Genomic DNA, 18,517 nt, shown 5'->3' on the forward strand with positions numbered 1-18,517 from the left:
CTCGACTGAAAAGCTCTCTATTATATCACGATTGTATAAAATACTATTATTTTATAGATAAGTGTCGGAAGTGGGGAAGTAAAAACGACACATTCTATGAAACAATTTTCTGCAAAACGAGGTACAACCCGTGTTTTTACTTCCCTCCTTCCCACACTTATCTATAAAATAAATAAAAATAAAAATACGTTTAAAAACCAACCAACAGTTGTACAGTCGCCATCAGATATATCGGAGCGGCCGAGGCGCTCACAATATCTGAACACGCCTCTATTGTCAAGGCGTTAGAGTGCGTGTTCAGATATTGTGAACACGTTGTCTGCTCAGATAAATCTGATGGCGACTGTACCTTGTTTTGCAGAAAATTGCTTCATAGAATGTAATGTTTCGCAGAATTTTCATTTCATAGGAAACATATTTTTTCAAAAAGGGTAGCAGTTCCAACCTAACCTAACCTACTTTTCTGTTCGACCTAATGAGTTCTACACGACGACCTTTTAGCTGTACCTAAAAGGTTAACGGTTTTTGAAAAAAAAAAGTTTCTCTTCTTCCTTGCGTTATCCCGGCATTTTACCACGGCTCCTGGGAGCCTGGGGTCCGCTTGACAACTAATCCTAAGAATCGACGTAGGCACTAGTTTTTACGAAAGCGACTGCCATCTGACCTTCCAACCCAGAGGGGGAACTAGGCCTTGTTAGGATCAGTCCGGTTTCCTCACGATGTTTTCCTTCACCGAAAAGCGACTGGTAAATATCAAATGATATTTCGTACATAAGTTCCGAAAAAATCATTGGTACGAGCCGGGGTTTGAAACCGCGACCTCCGGATTGAAAGTCGCACGCTCTTACCGCTAGGCCACCAGCGCTTCCAAAACACGAGATACGTGACTTATTCCTATTCAGCATGCGAGCAACTAAAATAAGTAAAAAAATATATATTAACACATTCACTGCGAGCGACCCGCTACGCAGGTCCCATGTTCGTAAACGCTTTCCGCTACAAATCAAAAAATACTCTCACTGGAAGTGAATGCAAAAAAAACATGTCAAATTTTCAAGCCCTTGAAGTGGCAGGAACCGCCTCGCGGACAATTAACGTCTTTAAATTTGGAATTAGATTAATTAAAATAAAATCGACATTCCTTCAACTCAAAAATAACTATACCACTTGAAAGCCTAAAAACCACTCACTCATCAACTTGTAGTGCTTTTTGTGAATGATTCCATAAATATTAAAAAGCACTTTTAATTCCAGTTCTATTCATTACCCCCTATCGTTACCTCATCAATTAACAAAAAACACTTCCCCAAAATCTAAAAACTAGATTTTAAACACGGGGCAAACTGCGTAAACTGAGTAAAAACCGGCAGGATAATGAAATCTTACCGTAAAATCCGTTGCACTCTCCCGATATCTGTCGGCTGATATTTTTGATGTTTTCCACGTGTGTCGACTTGTGTCCTGGCGTTCCTTTCAGATGCCGGAATTTTGATACTTTTCCTAAAATCAAGAGATACCAATATTAATTTAAACATTTTGTCTTGCTTAGTCTTAGACCTAGTTTAAGTAGTAGATAACTTAATTACGTATATGTAGACTTAAGATCTTACTACTGTTTATATAATTTTCCTGGAGATCTCCTCCCTCTAGCGTTATATTTTAAATGAATGTTCTTTTCCTTTTGTGCACACATGTTTAGAGTTATGGTCCAGATCTGAACTGTAAGTCATTAGTGTAATTTATATAAATGTCTGTAACTTGTTTTGTGAGCCAAATGAATAAAATAAATAAACTTTTATTCAGATGCGAAGCATTTACAAGTAAATATAAACATTTAGTTCAGACAACTGCACCTATTCAAATTACCTAATACAAATACAGGATGTAACTAAAATAGTCGGGGGCCAAATTTTTTTCGCACGAAAAAAATTTTTTTTTTTACTTTTTCCTAACTAGAACTGTTCTAGTTAGAAAAAAGTAAAAAAAAAGTTTTCGTGCGAAAAAAATTTGGCCTTTGGATTGGCGGTTGGCCGGCTTGGAGGACCTGGCCCATAGAAAAAAATATTTTTTTCCGCGTCAAATTTTTTTTTCTTATAGGTACTTTTTCCTAATCAGAACACGATACCGAATATGCCCTTAAACGGATCCCCACAATTTTTGTTACATCCTGTATAATGGAAAGGTTACAAACCTTGACCGCACTTTTCTCAGTAACAAAAGAGGACGCATATCTATTTATCTTCTAGAATAAGGGCAGTTGCCTCTTAGGAACACAATACATACTTTCCCTGGTTTTAATATTTGATTATTTTTTTAAAGGTTTAGCATTAAAGATCAATCATTAAAAACCGAACAAGTGCGAGTCGGACTCGCCCACCGAGGTTTTTTTATTTTTTATTTAAACTTCTTTGCACAATACATGAAGAGTACAAATGGCGGACTTAATGCCAGAAGGCATTCTCTACCAGTACTTTTTAGTTTTATGTTGTTATAGCGGCAACAGAAATACATCATCTGTGAAAATTTCAACTGTCTAGCTATCACGGTTCATGAGCCAAGCCGCCTGGTGACAGACAAACGGACAGACAGACAGCGGAGCCTTAGTAATAGGGTCCCGTTTTGACCCTTTGAGTACGGAACCCTAAAAAATGACTAAGATAAGAAAAACTCACCAAACACAGTAGAGGTCCGCTTGGTGGTCACGTTCGGTACAGATGCGCGTTTGTCCTTTTCCTCGCGATCTGGACTCTTACGTGATTTCAATGAGTCGCGCCGCCTGAATATAAACATATATTTCAATGAATAGTGAAGTGATACGTACACTACCGCTCAAAAGTATTTTGGCACCCGCAATTTTCACCATACAATTAGCCTCATACATGAAGTTTATATTTGAACCTCCCGGGCGAAAATTCGTATAGTGGTTAACGGCCATGTATGATGAACCCTCGTGAACGTCAGCTGCTGCTCCGTTGGTGGGTTGAGGAATGGCAGCAAATAAAGTCTATAAAAAAAGTTTAGTCAACGCCTCCTGCTTGATACTTTGTCAGATGATAGTTTAGATGCTATTGTAATTTATCAAAATCGTCAGCCGATTGTATCGCTGTGGAAAGACCGTCAGCTGGTCACATGAACATGTAAAAAAGAAAATTCTTTTCATTCATCGGCGTCATCGCCTCCCGTTTGATACTTTGTCAGATAATAGTTTAGATGCTATTGTTAATAAAACAAATCGTCAGCAGGTTGTATCGCGGTGGAAAGACCGTTTTACGCGTTTCGGTAGCTGCCATTCCTCAATCCACCAACGGAGCGTCAGCTGACGTTCACGAGGGTTCAACATACATGGCCGTTAACCGCTATACGAGTTTACGCCCGGGAGACGATATCTGACAAAATTTGCGCCTGGCTCGCGGTCTATAGTGAGGTTATTACTAATTACTAGTGTTTACTCAGTGATCAAAGTAAGGTTTTTTTTCTCATTTGCGTCAAGTTATTAGACCAAAAGTAAAGCTATTCATAATAAATTTACCTGAGAGGTGCGGGTGACGGCGGCGTGTCCGACTCCACGGCGACGCTGACGGATCGAGACTCGTACGCGCGCCGGCGATCTGCTATCGATTGATTCCCACTACGCACAACATAAGCCCTACATAAAACAACGTTCCTTTCACGACAAACCTACGAATCTGTCTTGCTTTCGTGACTTAATATGTTTTTGGCAAAAAAATAACAAAAAACTCATTTCTGGTACAGTCGAAGGCACAAAAATCGATACAGACAAATGGCTCTAAAATATGTGAACACGACTTTATTGCCTAAAGTGTAAGAGCGTACATATATTTGTGAAACTTTGGGAATGTATATATATTTATGCCCTTTGTATGGACTACCATCCACTACCATTTGTATGGATCTATATTTTGGCCTTCGACTGTACATTGCAATTTAATAAAAAGCTTGTAAAAACGCTAATTCCCAGATACACAGATAGAACAAACCGTAGTGATAAATAAAAGGCAACCAAAAACACGTAGGTGTAAGGTGTACCTTACCAAATATTACTAATATTATAGCAGCATCCTCTAACCTCTAATCCTTCAGTTACTTCTTATACAATACTATGAATCAAGTAAAAAACACTCAAGCTATGATATCACAACGTACTCTACCGCCAATCGGTTTTTTAAATAAGATTTTGATAATTTAAAAATTATAAAAAGTGTTATATTTCTATAAATAATAGATGAAAACACAGCACTAATGGCAACCTTGGTTATTCCATATACAGTATGAATAATTATAATTAGTAATTTAATTTAGGTTTTTATGTTTGATGTTACTTGGTTCACGAAATTAGCTAAAAAACTTTTTAAATACAGTTGCTCACCCCAAGCCACGCCCATTTTAGCCACGTCCCTTTTGGTCCCAAGCCACGCCCATTTTGGCCCAAGCCACGCCTATTTTGGCCACGCCCCTATGTCATTCTTCACTCGTCCCGGTACTCGTGAAGTAATGACATACTTTCCGCACTAGCATCGAAATGTACTATTTTTAAACTACTTACTCAGTGGTCTCAAAGAGTTTCCTCCTGTCGGCAGTGCTTGGGGTCTTAGGAATGTAGCCAGAGTCAGAAGAATTCACCTCCTCTTCCAAGCTCGTGTCAGATTTTCCGTTCGTGTACTCTTCTGTTGAAATATAACGTCATAAGTCGACGTCATTATGACGCAAATGCACAAGTAGGGTGCTCTTATAAAAATAACCTTGCGATACCCTAATGACAACGTCATTCGTCATACTCATGAATATGATAATGACAATATTATTGTTTATTAATAAAAATATTTGGTATTTATTATATTCCTAACATAGGTGATACGAATAAAATATGTTAATGAGTAATGGGTAAGTAATATTAATAATATTATAACAAAAATATTTAAATATTTTTTTATACCTATTTCTTTTTTTTCTTTTTTTTATCTACATATTTAAAAGGAGCCTTTATCAGTGAGACATGTCGGCTCCGTTGGGCCTCTACGTTACAGTTTCAATAAGTGTTAGTATACATCAAAAAAACTGTACACGAATTTCGCAGTTTTAGACAGGGGTTCCGCCAATATCGTGTGAAAAACCCCAATGTCAGTTACTGCATAACCCCTAGCTTCAAATAGTTGCGCCCTCTTGTCTCGAGTCCGAACACATTCCATTAGGAAGTGCTGTACATCCTAGTTGTAGTTGGGCGACTCTGCTTTCCTCATCAGATGAGCAAACATATTCAATGGAATGTGACCGGACCGAAGCCTGTGAGCGCGTACAATTTTCGCCCGGTTCAAGTATTTACACCTATTTCTTACTTTTGGTGTTACAACAGGAATAAGGTTTTTTTTTTTTTCAAACACTGTATTTTGCTTCACGTTATCCGTCTGCCATCGGCACCAAAGTTACGCTCGCTGTATTAAGTTTTAAATTTGAAGTTGTATTGTGTTTTTTACCTTTAGGTGCAATTTCAACGTCACTGGTTGGGGACAGCGATTTGTCCTTTTCTTCATCTTTGCCCACTGGCGTGGAGGCCGCTTGCGTCAAAGGCGAAGTGGCTGTAGAATAAGGCAATAGTTATTTGTGCAACAAGAGAGGAAAGTTGGTTTTTCTTGCGAGTGTTTAGTTTGAGTCCCGAGAAAGACTGATACTTATACTTGGGGTAACTCCACCCAGCAGATCCTGCAGCAAGGACAAGGAAGAGGAGACTACAAGGGGATGCGATGATGATACAAATAGCACTGTAAGCTCGCATGGCTCTGCTGATTCAACCTAAGCGGCAGCGAGTCGGTGGAGTATGTCAGCGTCACCTTACACCGGCTAAGCCTCACGCTAAAACAAACAAAGTACGCGCGCAAACCGGCTTATTAGGCCTACTGTCCACGACGCGTAGCTGCATAGACACTGCATGAATACGCAGTGCAGCTTCGCGCCAACATTTTTTAAAGTTGCAATCTTTTTCTGCTGACAAAAGGGCTGTGCCAGAGTATATTTACTTACCTGAGTCAGATTTGGGCACGCCGGGTACAACCGGCACAGAGAAGACCTTGTCGAATGAGAATTCTTCGCTGCCCGACGACGCTGAGAATGGCTTCGGGCCCAGGCGTGGCTGCAAATATCATAAATAATGCAATTCAAAGGGGAATATAGTTTCAGCTTGAGCACAGCGAAATAAAAATAGTAGTCAATTAAAATTTTATATTAAAGGAAACAATGGAAAAAGTTACACTTCCGGCAGGATTTAAACCCGCAACCTCCGCAATCCGTGCGTTGGTTAACCAATTGAGCTACGGAAGCCTACCAGAACCTTGCAAATCTTTCCATTCCTTCCCTTATGTATACACGCCTTTGGGGTGGCGTAAAGCAACGAGCGAGTAGTCAATTATCTAAGGTGACACTTGTTTAAGCTTTCAACTCCCAGGGATCAAAACTCGCCAGCCAAAACACGACAAGGAAGTGGCAAATTTAAATTTCAGATGCTGCTTGCTGGCGAGAGATTAAACTGACAACTACTATTTAAGTAACATAAACAGTCATTTTTTTTTCAGACATAGATAAAGGAATACCAAAAAGCCAGTTCAAAAATTATAGCTGCATATTATATTAGGTATAGGTTGATTCATTAGAGATAGCGCGAGATTTTTACTGAAAATGAACTGTCTAAATGCTTATAAAAAATCCGCGCCAGATCTCGTGAATCAACCTGTAACTGGTTTGTATGTAAATACAAAGTAAAAAACACATGGACTACCATAATCAGGGTCAAACGCTGGCTTTTACCGTGCATGCATTTTAAATTTTAGTTAGGATCGCTTAAACATAGAAATAAAACAAAACAAAAAACATATTCAAAATCACGTCTTAAAAAAAATGTTAAAAAATAGTTTTTCCAAAAAAATAATAATTTTAAAATACCTACCGCAACAATATGTTACTTCGTTAGCGCATGCAATTACCAAATCAGGTAATTTCTGCCTATTTGGGTTCTTTCTTAAAATTTCCATAAAGAAAAGTACTAGTAATTTAAATTGTATTTTTTCTTATTTACTCGTTATGCATGTTAATTATAAGATGTAATAGTTTGAAAAGATGTGTCCCGCCGAGTTTATTGCCGGTCCCATATTGGGATACCCTCCTCCAATTGAGGGGTGATTTAAATCTTCTCGAGGCAGAGGTGTAGGGTTAGAGCCGGCGTAACTTTATTTGACGTTCATAAGCGCATTGTAATTAAATATGCCTACTTGAATAATAAACTATCTTTATCTTTAGATACAAAACTTTAGCTATAATCGCTAGCACTCTACTTATCTCTAAAAGTAAAACTCAAAATAAAACAACAACGCCAACTACACATTTTATACCTTATAACCCGAAATCTGTACCGCCGTGGTCCTAGGCTTAGGTTTCGGCGCCTCACTGTCATCTCCCGACGGCTCCGAAATAGAAGACCTAGGCAACGGCTTAGGAACTTGAACTGGAGTCCCGTTGACATAGCTATTGCTTCTAGAAAGACACGTTTCCGAGTCTGTGCTTTCAGTTTTCTCTAGAATCTTCTCTTTATCCTCTGTGTCATCTTCGTCATGCCCATTGGCTCCGTTGTCTAATTTCTTATGGAAACCGTTTTCTTTCTTGCCTTCCATGCCTTTGATTAAATCTTTAACGTTGACAAAGTCGATGCGATCTTCGTCTTTTGGTTCGGCTGCGGGTTTAGGTTTCGGGTCTTCTTGGGTGATGACTGGAGTTATGGCTTTTTTAGCTTCTGCCTTTTTAGGTGGAGGCATAGCGAGGATGGAGTTCGCTAGTTCTTCTAGGTTTCCACGGTGGATCTAAAAAGGTTTAGAAGAGATGTTTTGTGTAAAAAGGCAGGGACGATCTTAACGCCTATGTCGCGATAAAAGTACAGAGTCTAAATGTGCCATTTTCAATCAAAAGGGTACTTATTGTCGGTTGTCAATAAGGCGCTATTTCCATACAGCTTCAATTTGAAATCAACCTTATTGACAAGCGACAATGTGGTACCTTTTAGTTGAAAATGTCACAAATACTCTAGTTATGTTTAGAGTATATTTCTAACATTTAAGCCGAATGCAAACTTTTAATTTCAATACCAATTACGCAATTTGTAAAAAAAAATTCTGGTGAATTTCGTGATTTTTGGGTTGTTCGTAAAAAAGTTGTTGAAGATGATATATTTATTTAGCTCATAAAGTAGGAATAAATAGTTTAAAAAAACCGACCAAGTGCGAGTCAAACTTATATGTTGTTATAGCGGCAACAGAAATACATCATCTGTGAAAATTTGAACTGTCTACCTATCACGGTTCATGTGATACCGCTGGTGACAGACAGAACGACAGTGGAGTCTTAATAGTAGGGTCCCGTTTTTACCCTTTGGGTACGGAACCCTAAAAAACACCCTGAATGCATACAAGGCAAATAAGATGGCAGACAACACCTATTTAACTCCCTAAATGCAGCTTTGTGTATGTTTTAAAAATATTTAGCTAATTGCATAATATATAAAGCCAGACCAGGAATATATGATCTGGAACTAATTTTTTCATACTATACTATACTGAACTGTCACCCTATACATGAACATCAACAGCGCCATCTTGACAATGATCATATATTACTGGTCAGGCTTCACATATGTGAGATAAGTGATAACCAAATCAATAAAAAAAATTATAAAGCAATGTATCACAAGCGTTAAAAAATTAAGAAGAAAATAAAAATAAATTACTTACGCATTCAACACTAAACTAACCCAACTACAAACAAAACAATACATAACACCACACAACACAATAGTATAATAATCATGTAAAACGCACATCAATCACCGGTATTTTAACTGTTAATAAAAAAAATACATAGTAATTGGTCAAAAACAATCAAAAAAATTAAATTATTTTAAGACCTAATCCCACGTGTCATAAACCCACATTAAACCGCAATAAAAAAAATCATGCACCAAGTCATATGTCATAAAACTCATAAATTATGAATATACATTGATAAAACATTTCTAAGTTTCATTTTAACTATACTAATACTGGCATAGCAACTCAAAAGTTAATAAAAAACATACACATACACACATATTGTTAATTCCGATTATTCCATATTTCACAAACGTCAGTACACTTTACTAGACTACACTTTGGAGACCCCCAATGTAATAAGTTAAGTGGGGTCCCTTTGTTTGACATAATCAGAGAGCGTAACTTTGGTGCCGATGACAGACGGATGACGTCAAGCAAAATACAGTGTTTAAAATAAAATAAAATAAAATCTTATTCCTGGTGTACCCAAAAATATAACACCAAAAGTAAGAAATAGGTACAGAAAAATATTTTCGTTATAATTATATTACTTACTCATTAATATAATTTTATTCGTATCACCTGTGAATATTTTATTACTCACATTTGTTCATAATAAATACCAAACATTTTCATTAATAAACAATAATATTGTCATTATCATGACGAATGACGTCGTCATTAGGGTATCGCAATGTTATTTTTATAAGAGCACCCTATATGTGCATTTGCGTCATAATGACGTCGACGGCGGTTACGCTCCCTGGACATAATTATTGATAGTCATGTCATAATGTAATGTTTGTCAGATTATCATTAGTCACAATTCTGAAACCGTTAATTTTTCAGGATTTTCGTAAGGTTATCCTATAGATAGGTTAGGTTAGGTTTGTTTTATGGCAATCCTGAAAAGTTACGCGTTTCTGAGAAAAACCAAATTATGACTAACGAAAATGTGAACAAACAATACATTATGACTTAAAACTTTATGGGAAACAATAGAGACCCGTAATAAGTACATAACCCGAGGTTTTTGGGTGCGGAAATGATTTCGTGTGTTTATATAATATAATTTGTAACGTTTATTGTCAAATAGTTACCAAACTATGAATTAAGATGGAAAGCTCGAAATGTGCTTAGGTATGTTAAAATAGTTTCTGTATTTACAGTTTCACCTAATTTTTGGCTAGTGTAAACCATTTCCCGCACCCAAAATCCTGAGGCATGGTAATAAACAGCTACGGCCCGCGGGCCCCACAGATGGCTAGCTAAAAGGCAGCAGAAGAGACAAAGGCTCGTGGGCCCTCCTGTCAAATAGTTTGGTGGGTAGTAACTCACATCACATGATGCTCAAAGTTTACCTGTGTGCAGTTATTGGCATCGGGATGCAGAGAAATGTTAGGGACGGGATGGTCTTGGTTGTCAAGCCACAGTTACCATTATACTCAGTTAATTGACAATGCGTGAAGCTTATTGCAATGACATAAGATCTGCCACTCAGGTTATTGGTACAGTTGATGCCGGGGGGCGTTAGGACACGTACATCCCAATCGGTGTCAGGGTCCAAATAGGCATGGTATATGGTATTTACCTGAGTACAGTTGTTAGCATCAGGATGCAGAGAAATATTGGGGACGGGATGGTCCTGGTTGTCGAGCCACATGGGAGCGCTGAGGTACGTCACGGAGCCGGCCGTGTCGGGGTACAGATCCGCGTGGTAGTCCCGGTAGCTCTGTGGAAACGAAAAAGTTATTAGTTGATTTTCAACAACCTTCTAAAAAGAATAAAGTTCAGGTCACGTCAGATACGTAAGTCCCGGCCGAAACCGTCCTATTATATTTACAATAATTCTGGCCAACTTTACTGCCCCACCTGCGATAGAGTTCTTAAAGTAAGTTCGGCTTTGCCAGCCATATCAGAGCACACGCTAGTAATTAGCTAGGGTCGCCGTTGCTGATTACGGCATGGATAGCTATATTTATATTAACAACATTTAATTGTAAAAAGCTTCTTTCTAATAAATACGGCCTGAAAGTCGATATATCTCATGATAGTTATGATCAATCCCAAGGAAATACAAGCTTGTCTCAATGAGAAAAGCCACTGTTAATATGATTGTCTATGCCATTGTCGAAATCCATGCAAGAAATGTACTAACAATGTCACAGGAGCATTATCCACAATTGGCTTAGACACAGCTGTCTAATTCCATATCCATATTAATATTATAAATGCGAAAGTCTGTCTGTCTCTCTGTGTGTTACCTCTTCAGGCTTAAACCGCTGAACCGATTTAGTTGAAATTTGGCGTAGAGATAGTTTGAGTCCTGGGGAAGGACATAGGATAGTTTTTATCCCGAAAATCATCCCTTAAGAGGGCGAAAAGCGGGGTGGAATTATGGTGGAATTGAGATAATAAATGAGTTGCCTAATATTTGTGTGCATATTATGCTCAAATTGAATGATTGCTATAAGTTTTTCTCCAGGCGCTATTCTTACTCTAGCTGGGGTTACTAAGTACACGCAGACGAAGTCGCGGGCAAAAGCTAGTAATTTATAATGTACCATCATCGAGAGCGCCATCTACGTTCAGTTTTTGCTTGTGTCGTGACTGTTAAACTCACCTTTCTTGGCACCTGGTACATGATAGGCACAACACTGGAGCCCGTCAGTTGTAGTACTCGGTTGACTTCGCCCTCCATCACCCGGAGAGCTCGCTTCGGTACGAGGCAGGCGCCTTTCGTCTGTTCGCCTGTCGAAAAAAATTGAGTTATTTACTATTTTTTAATATGTAGCTTCACAGAATCCTTCCTTAATAATTAGCACTCTTCGTAATCTATATTTGCCCCAAAAAAACACAATATATTTCCGCTAGAACCTGCCAATAAGACACTGAATACGAACAATAGAATAACATTTTATGGGTTATCTCGACTTGCGGTCAAATTTACGGTTATCAATTTTTGCTTGTTTTTAATTAATTAATTTAGGTAAACAAACTGTCACTACAAGAGAAACTTAAATATAGTATTTTTAACACTATTTACCTACAGTACGTGTAACCAACACCGTTTACCACTTAACAAATACAATTATTTTGATTATTCGGAGCTTATATCCCACTGCCTTAAGGCTACGGGAGACATTGACAAAAGAAAAGATAAGTATTACTTAGTATTAGCAAAGATAGATATAACTCCGTAATAGATGGATACAGTCTAAGGAAAAAACGTGCCTCGAAAATCAAGAAAATTTGATTCTCGTTCAGAGGGCACTACTAGTTTTGGCCTACAGTCGTATAGATGGCGTTGACGGTTTCGTATGTTATTTAACAATTTTAACGCATATCAGTGAAAGAACATGGGTCAAAATCATCAAAATAATTAATGCAAATAAAAAAAGTCATTTATCTATATTTAAATACATTTTATCGTATTTTTACAAATCTTCAATTTTAGTTTTAAAGTGTGTCGACAGATGGCAGTGAATTTACTGGGGTTACAAAATTTACTATGACAGTACCGCTCTAGTATAAGTTACTCTATGGTATTAGTTATATGGTCATATACTCAGTATCTACTCACCGGAATGCCTCAATCCCTCAATGAGGAATGGTTCTCTGTCTGTAACCTCCATGTACAAGATGGTGGTGTCTCCCTTGCCAGCAAGGAAGAGCATGTTGGTGTCAGGATCGAAGAGAGGCATAAGAATGCCAGTAGAACAGTCTAGTTCGAGTGTTTTCTGAGTTTGAGAGAGGTTGCGGACGTCGCGTATCATGATCTGACGGAGGCGGGCTGCGTCAAAGCCTGAAAGTAAATAGAAAAGATTGAGAATAATAGAATAGAATAGTTTTTATTCGTAAACACACAGAAAATAGACATACATTAAAAGAACATACCTAGTGAAAATAAAGTGTCACGAAATGGCCATGGCACTATTTTCTCTTTCCTCTTATAGGAATCGCAATAAGACTATCTTTCTTTATCAAAGAGTGTCAGGCCCTTAGTCTAAAGCGTATATAATAAAGAAGGTTAAGTTATGAAACTTCGTCTCAGTCGGGCAAGCTCCGGTAGTTCACTTGGTAGAGTGGACAGGTGTCCGAGAGAAGCTAGTCATGCTAGTGATTGGTCGCCTGATATGGTGAATTTATATTATCTTAATTTTTTGTTTGTTTGGTACCATGGCTAACCTAATCTAAACTTATTTCTTCTTAGCTTGTTTTCCCGGAGACAAATATTCTGTCTTCACAAAAAAAATATATATAAAATTATTATTTATTCACAAGGCGGGGACCAATGGGAATGATTTATATGAAGACACCTATTCCCATCTGTATCCGGCGAGGACAAATAATAATACTTCAGAGTTCCTAAAAACACTTTTTACATTAAGACCTGTGTCTCAGTACATACCAGTGGTCAAAATTCGGTCTTGGTCCAGCCATACAACCCTGCTGTCTTTGATGCCATGGTGGCTAGAGGCCGAGTCCAACACGGCCGAGGCCGCTCGAGGGTCCACTATGCGGACCTTTCTGTCTTTGCACGAGGTCGCCATGAGACGCCCGTCCTTCTTCCATGATGTGGATTGGATCACGTCGCCGTGGTCTCGGTTTACTGTGAAAAAAAGAGTATTGAAATAAAAAAAGCTAACAGTCACAACACAACTAAAGCACAGAATAAGTAATAGTATTATCATACAGAACGGCCACGCACCGCCCCGCCCCGACTCGAATTACCTCGCCCCGCGACACCAGATTGACGGCCGTTTGCCGGCCGCTCAGTACGATATTTAAGCAAGTTACACAATGACGCATGCCGCGTGTACAGACGTGCCGTTCACACATAGAAACGCAGGTGATTTTTGATGTATAGCGTGTCCGCCCTGTGACTAAAGTAAGGACGCTAACCACGAAGAAATTCATACATAGACCGGCCTGTTCCTATCTCTATCGCACGCCATGATGCCGGCGCGGCGGTTAATGCTACTGCATGTGCGAGCGAACCAGCAATATGATAATCCGCGTAGTGTGAGTAGACGACCGGTCTGGCCTAGTGGTTACCCTGCCTGCGAAGCTGATGGTCCTGGGTTTGAATCCCGGTAAGGGCATTTATTTGTGTGAGGAGCACAGATTCGTTCCCGAATCAAGGATGTTTTCTATTTATTTAAGTACATATAAAACCTCCAAGCCTCCTTGAGCTTACCGTGGGACTTAGTCAATCAGTGTAAGAATGTCCTATAATATTTATTTATTATTTATATATTTATAGTACGAGCATAGAGTAACTTATACTAGAGCGGTACTGTCATAGTAAATTTTGTAACCCCAGTAAATTCACTGCCATCTGTCGACACACTTTAAAACTAAAAATGAAGAATTATAAAAATACGATAAAATGTATTTAAATATAGATAAATGATTTTTTTATTTGCATTAATTATTTTTATGATTTTGACCCATGTTCTGTCACAGATATACGTTAAAATTGTTAAATAACAAACGAAACCGTCAATGCCATCTATACGACAGTTGGCCAAAACTAGTAGCGCCCTCTGAACGAGAATCAAATTTTCTTGATTTTCGAGTCACGTTTTTTCCTTAGACTGTATCCATCTATTACGGAGTTATATCTATCTTTGGTACGAGATCACTAGAGTCAAACCAAGGAAAGTCTGCAGAGATTATGGCAGCACACGGAGTGCAGGTGTTATTTTAAACGTCAAACTTCTATGAAATTATGAAGTACAAATAACAATGGCACTGCGTGTGCTGTCAAAATCTCTGCAGACTTTTCTTGGTCTCTAACATAGACATAGTATAGTAGTTATAAACATGAAACCGAGCGACCAGGGGTAAGAGAAAGACATATTCATGTATCGACAGGTTAATGTATGACAGCATAATCCTTTTTCTCTTTCACTCTTATAAATTTCGATATATCGCCATCGCCTCCTACCTATGCTGCCATAACCCGACCATGAAAAAAACCCGGTCGATGATAAGGACAAAGCATGGCACTATTTTCTTTTTCCTCTTACAGGAATCGCAATAAGACTATCTTTCTCTATCAAAGAGTGTCAGGCCCTTGGTCTCTAACTATAGCGATAATTGATTGTCACTGTGACAAGGTACGAAATGGTACAGAAATTAAATTCCTTGACATCACGAGGTTTAGGATACGCGTATATACGGCATAAAAGAGTTTTAAGCTGTCTTCGCCTAGTTCCATAAACCTTTATAATAACGTCAAAACAGTATTTAATTTGCCAATACAAAAAGTGAAAGCGTGACTGTATCGTGGCCCTTATCGGGCCGGGTCAGACCGCCGGAAACGTCTGTACTTCCGGCCAACGACAAAGGCTTACATTCAATTGTTCTCGGAGAGAATGCCCGTCTTACGGAACTTGGGAGTTGTGCCTTATCTATGTGATATAATGTGTGGAAGATTTGTGCGACGCCTACTCTAATATGTTATGTCCTATGTATGATTCATTAATTATGTACGAACAACAATATAGATAGGTATCGCATTTTTTAATTGAGTCTGGTAACGATTCGAAAATTGGTTGAATTATACGATCAATATCAAGTTAAATACTGTTTGTATGTAAATAAGTAAATATATGAGGTGGATTCCTCAGACTCATTCAAAGGAAGTGGATTTGTTATGACGTCACAGAATGATTCATAAAATATTCACTTTGTTTCATAAAGAGTACCTGATTTGACTTAATACACAACCCTCATACAATTTATACTCATACTACTAATACTAATAAACGCTTAAACCGATGAACCAATTTAGATGAAATTTGCTATGGATTCATCCCACGCATATGAAGTCACGGGCAAAAGCTAGTAAAAAAACTATAAACTCACCAAAAGCTTCCTTCTGCTTAGTCAAATCCCATAGAGCCAACTCATGACCTGAAGCCACATGGATCAGCCCGTCAGCCACCGGGTGGAACCCGACGTTCTCCACACGCCGCTGCTTGTGGGACAGTGTGCACTCCGGGTTGGAGAGGGACTCTTTCAAACCCTCTGGAGGTATGTGCCATACTTTTACCTGTAACAATGGAATGGAAAGATAAGGGTTTGAAAATAAATTTAGGAATTACTTAAGTTATTTGCCCGTTGTTAACCCTCTACTATAGGTACATCATTTTTTTTTGCATTGGAAAAAGGGTAAACAATCGCATAACAGGAAGTATTTTGAAAGCAAGAACTACATAAGGCTCATATTACCAAATAATGTATAACTTATTACAACATCAGTTACTTAATCTTATTCTGAGATAATTTATCAACAGATGTGATATTATCTTATCAGTGACTTATCTATCAATGATATAAATGCTATTGTCAATGGTATTGTCATTTGGATTATTGTTGAACTATTTTAAGTATGAGAAAGTATTTTGAGTTTCATAGTAAATTCCATAATTAATTATATACAGAACATGGACATAATTGTACAAATGTACACCCATATAAGGTTAATTTCCTGTAAACCCATAAACAATTTATCCTATCCTCAAAATTAAGATAATTGTATTAGTCCATATGCATTAGTCCATTGACGACCGGTCAGGCCTAGAGGATAGTTACCCTGCCTGTGAAGCCGATGGTCCTGGGTTCGAATCCCGGTAAGGGCATTTATTTGTGTGATAAGCACAGATATTTGTTTCTGAGTCATGGGTATTTTCTATAACACAAGCCTCCTTGGGCTTATCGTGGGACTTAGTCAATCTGTGTTAGAATGTCCTATAATATTTAATTATTTATATAAGGACATTTTCCTTGCTATGTGTAGGAAATTCCCTTTGGGAACTTAAGGAGGGCCTTTATACTAAGCTTTTCAAACCATTGGCTTGCTCCCATAAGGAGGCTCACAGTATTTGTTGTTGTTGTTGTCCTATGGCAACTCAAGAGGTGCAAAGGGCCTTCACAAGCTCGTGCCACGCCTATCTTCAGTGACCCTCAGTCTCGCTCCAGCTCAACCTACCCGCTCGTAGCTTACTCATGACGCACACAGTATTTAATCCTAATATATTATGTTGAAAAATACAAAAATGATTTCATATTTGTAGTTGTTATCTTAAATTCTAGAAAATAATAGTTCAAACTGTAAGCTCTGCATTAAATAAATGAGTCATAAAATAGGAATCTTTCCTTTGTCAAGTGAACCAACTTTAAAAAAAGTACATATAAGAATGATTATTCAATAGCAAGCCTCTAGAATAATGTAATATGTTAACACATTCACAGACACAAATGCTATAACTATATCATTCGCATAGTTTTTTGTTTCCTTTGGCCTATGACACATGACATCAATTACTGTCCGTGAATGTCTTAAACAGTTCTCAAACTGCACACAGCACACAGTTTTACAACAAAGATTGATACAAAGACTAATAGACTTACTAAAGAGTCCTGAGATCCAGTTAGCAGCAAACCATCATGGAACGGCGAGAATTCCATATCAGTGATTGTGTCAGAGTGTGCATGCAGCAGCGGCATTGTCTTGCTCTTCCTTCCGCAGTCATCCAATGGCAGCACCGCCATACTTGACCCCACATGCTCCCAGTTAAATGCCATGAAAGACGCCGAAGCGCAAATATTGTTCCCAAAGGTCTGATACGACCCCACACAAATGTCCCGAATACATGCCTCGGGCTTAGGCACAATCGGTGCAGCATTTTTATACTTAGAGGCTTTAAAGCGCCACGCCATTTTAATCCACTTTTTGTAAAGTCAGTCTTTTATTGGGAATGTTCTTGGCCTCGGGAGAGGCAGTAAGAGCTGGAACAATTTAAAAAGTTAAACACATTTCCTAATTTTACTTTAATGGTCAAGTTCGTTTTTTACTTATCTGTAAAGAGATTACGGGAAGTTCGATAAAGAAGTGAGCCTTTTTACGTACATATTTCTAAACTGTAACAGTAAAGTAATGACTGCATCTCTAATTAGGAGCACAAAAATAATTAACATAAAAAGTTACTAAATTTCAACACACTGTCGATTGCGATCTAGGGCTCTCGAGCGAATCACAAATGTTTTTTTGCTGTTACCAGGACAATCTGTGAGGCAGAGACGGTGTGGAGACACGAAAAACTATTATAAACACCTTTGTTTTGAAATACTTGCCCGGCAGTACGACCGGAAACCATCAAAGTTGAGCAAAACAGACACACAAAACTATTACACCTTTCTGTTCATTTACAAGAGTATTGGTTAAAATAAAAGTCGTAATAAACAAGTTACCTTATTGAGTAAAAATTACGAAGAAATCCAATTTCCGTAAAACACTAGACACTCCCCCTAAACGTCGGCCATTTCAAGCAACGTTAGTGCCGTATCGATCAATAATGAAATGAACCCATAACAAAACTAACAATCGAATCACACAATGTCAAAACAAAGGGTTGTCATTTGAATCGATACTAATGAATTGTAAAGTTGTAAACTGAAATACATCGTATAAATTAATTCTAAATCATTCAGTAAAGTCCATTATAAAGAAAGTTGGATTAAAACAGTGTTTATAAAATGTTTTGTGGAGAATAATTTCTTGAAATTAATTAATCGGAAAAAAATATTCGATTGTATCGAGTCGGCGATGATCGTTGTTAGTACAACACTGAGCACTTGGC

At 38.1% G+C, this 18,517-nt stretch overlaps 1 protein-coding gene across 1 annotated transcript in view; it reads right to left on the bottom strand.

Annotated features, from left to right (window-relative positions):
- LOC134747047 (coronin-7) overlaps positions 1 to 18,305 on the bottom strand; it is a 39,417-nt gene extending 21,112 nt beyond the window's left edge. The window contains exons 1-14 of the mRNA XM_063681606.1: positions 18,129 to 18,305; positions 17,289 to 17,666; positions 15,741 to 15,927; positions 13,276 to 13,476; positions 12,448 to 12,669; positions 11,488 to 11,615; positions 10,456 to 10,596; positions 7,398 to 7,862; positions 6,037 to 6,145; positions 5,493 to 5,594; positions 4,565 to 4,685; positions 3,530 to 3,628; positions 2,673 to 2,776; positions 1,387 to 1,500 (exon numbers count right to left, since the gene is read on the bottom strand). Coding sequence (XP_063537676.1) covers positions 1,387 to 1,500; positions 2,673 to 2,776; positions 3,530 to 3,628; positions 4,565 to 4,685; positions 5,493 to 5,594; positions 6,037 to 6,145; positions 7,398 to 7,862; positions 10,456 to 10,596; positions 11,488 to 11,615; positions 12,448 to 12,669; positions 13,276 to 13,476; positions 15,741 to 15,927; positions 17,289 to 17,597 — 2,302 coding nt within the window. The 5' untranslated portion in view covers positions 17,598 to 17,666; positions 18,129 to 18,305. The remainder of the gene's footprint in view (positions 1 to 1,386; positions 1,501 to 2,672; positions 2,777 to 3,529; positions 3,629 to 4,564; positions 4,686 to 5,492; positions 5,595 to 6,036; positions 6,146 to 7,397; positions 7,863 to 10,455; positions 10,597 to 11,487; positions 11,616 to 12,447; positions 12,670 to 13,275; positions 13,477 to 15,740; positions 15,928 to 17,288; positions 17,667 to 18,128) is intronic.
- Positions 18,306 to 18,517: the final 212 nt, after the last annotated feature.

The sequence above is a fragment of the Cydia strobilella genome, chromosome 14, assembly GCF_947568885.1.
Source record: "Cydia strobilella chromosome 14, ilCydStro3.1, whole genome shotgun sequence".
NCBI classification, from domain to species: Eukaryota; Metazoa; Arthropoda; class Insecta; order Lepidoptera; family Tortricidae; genus Cydia; species Cydia strobilella.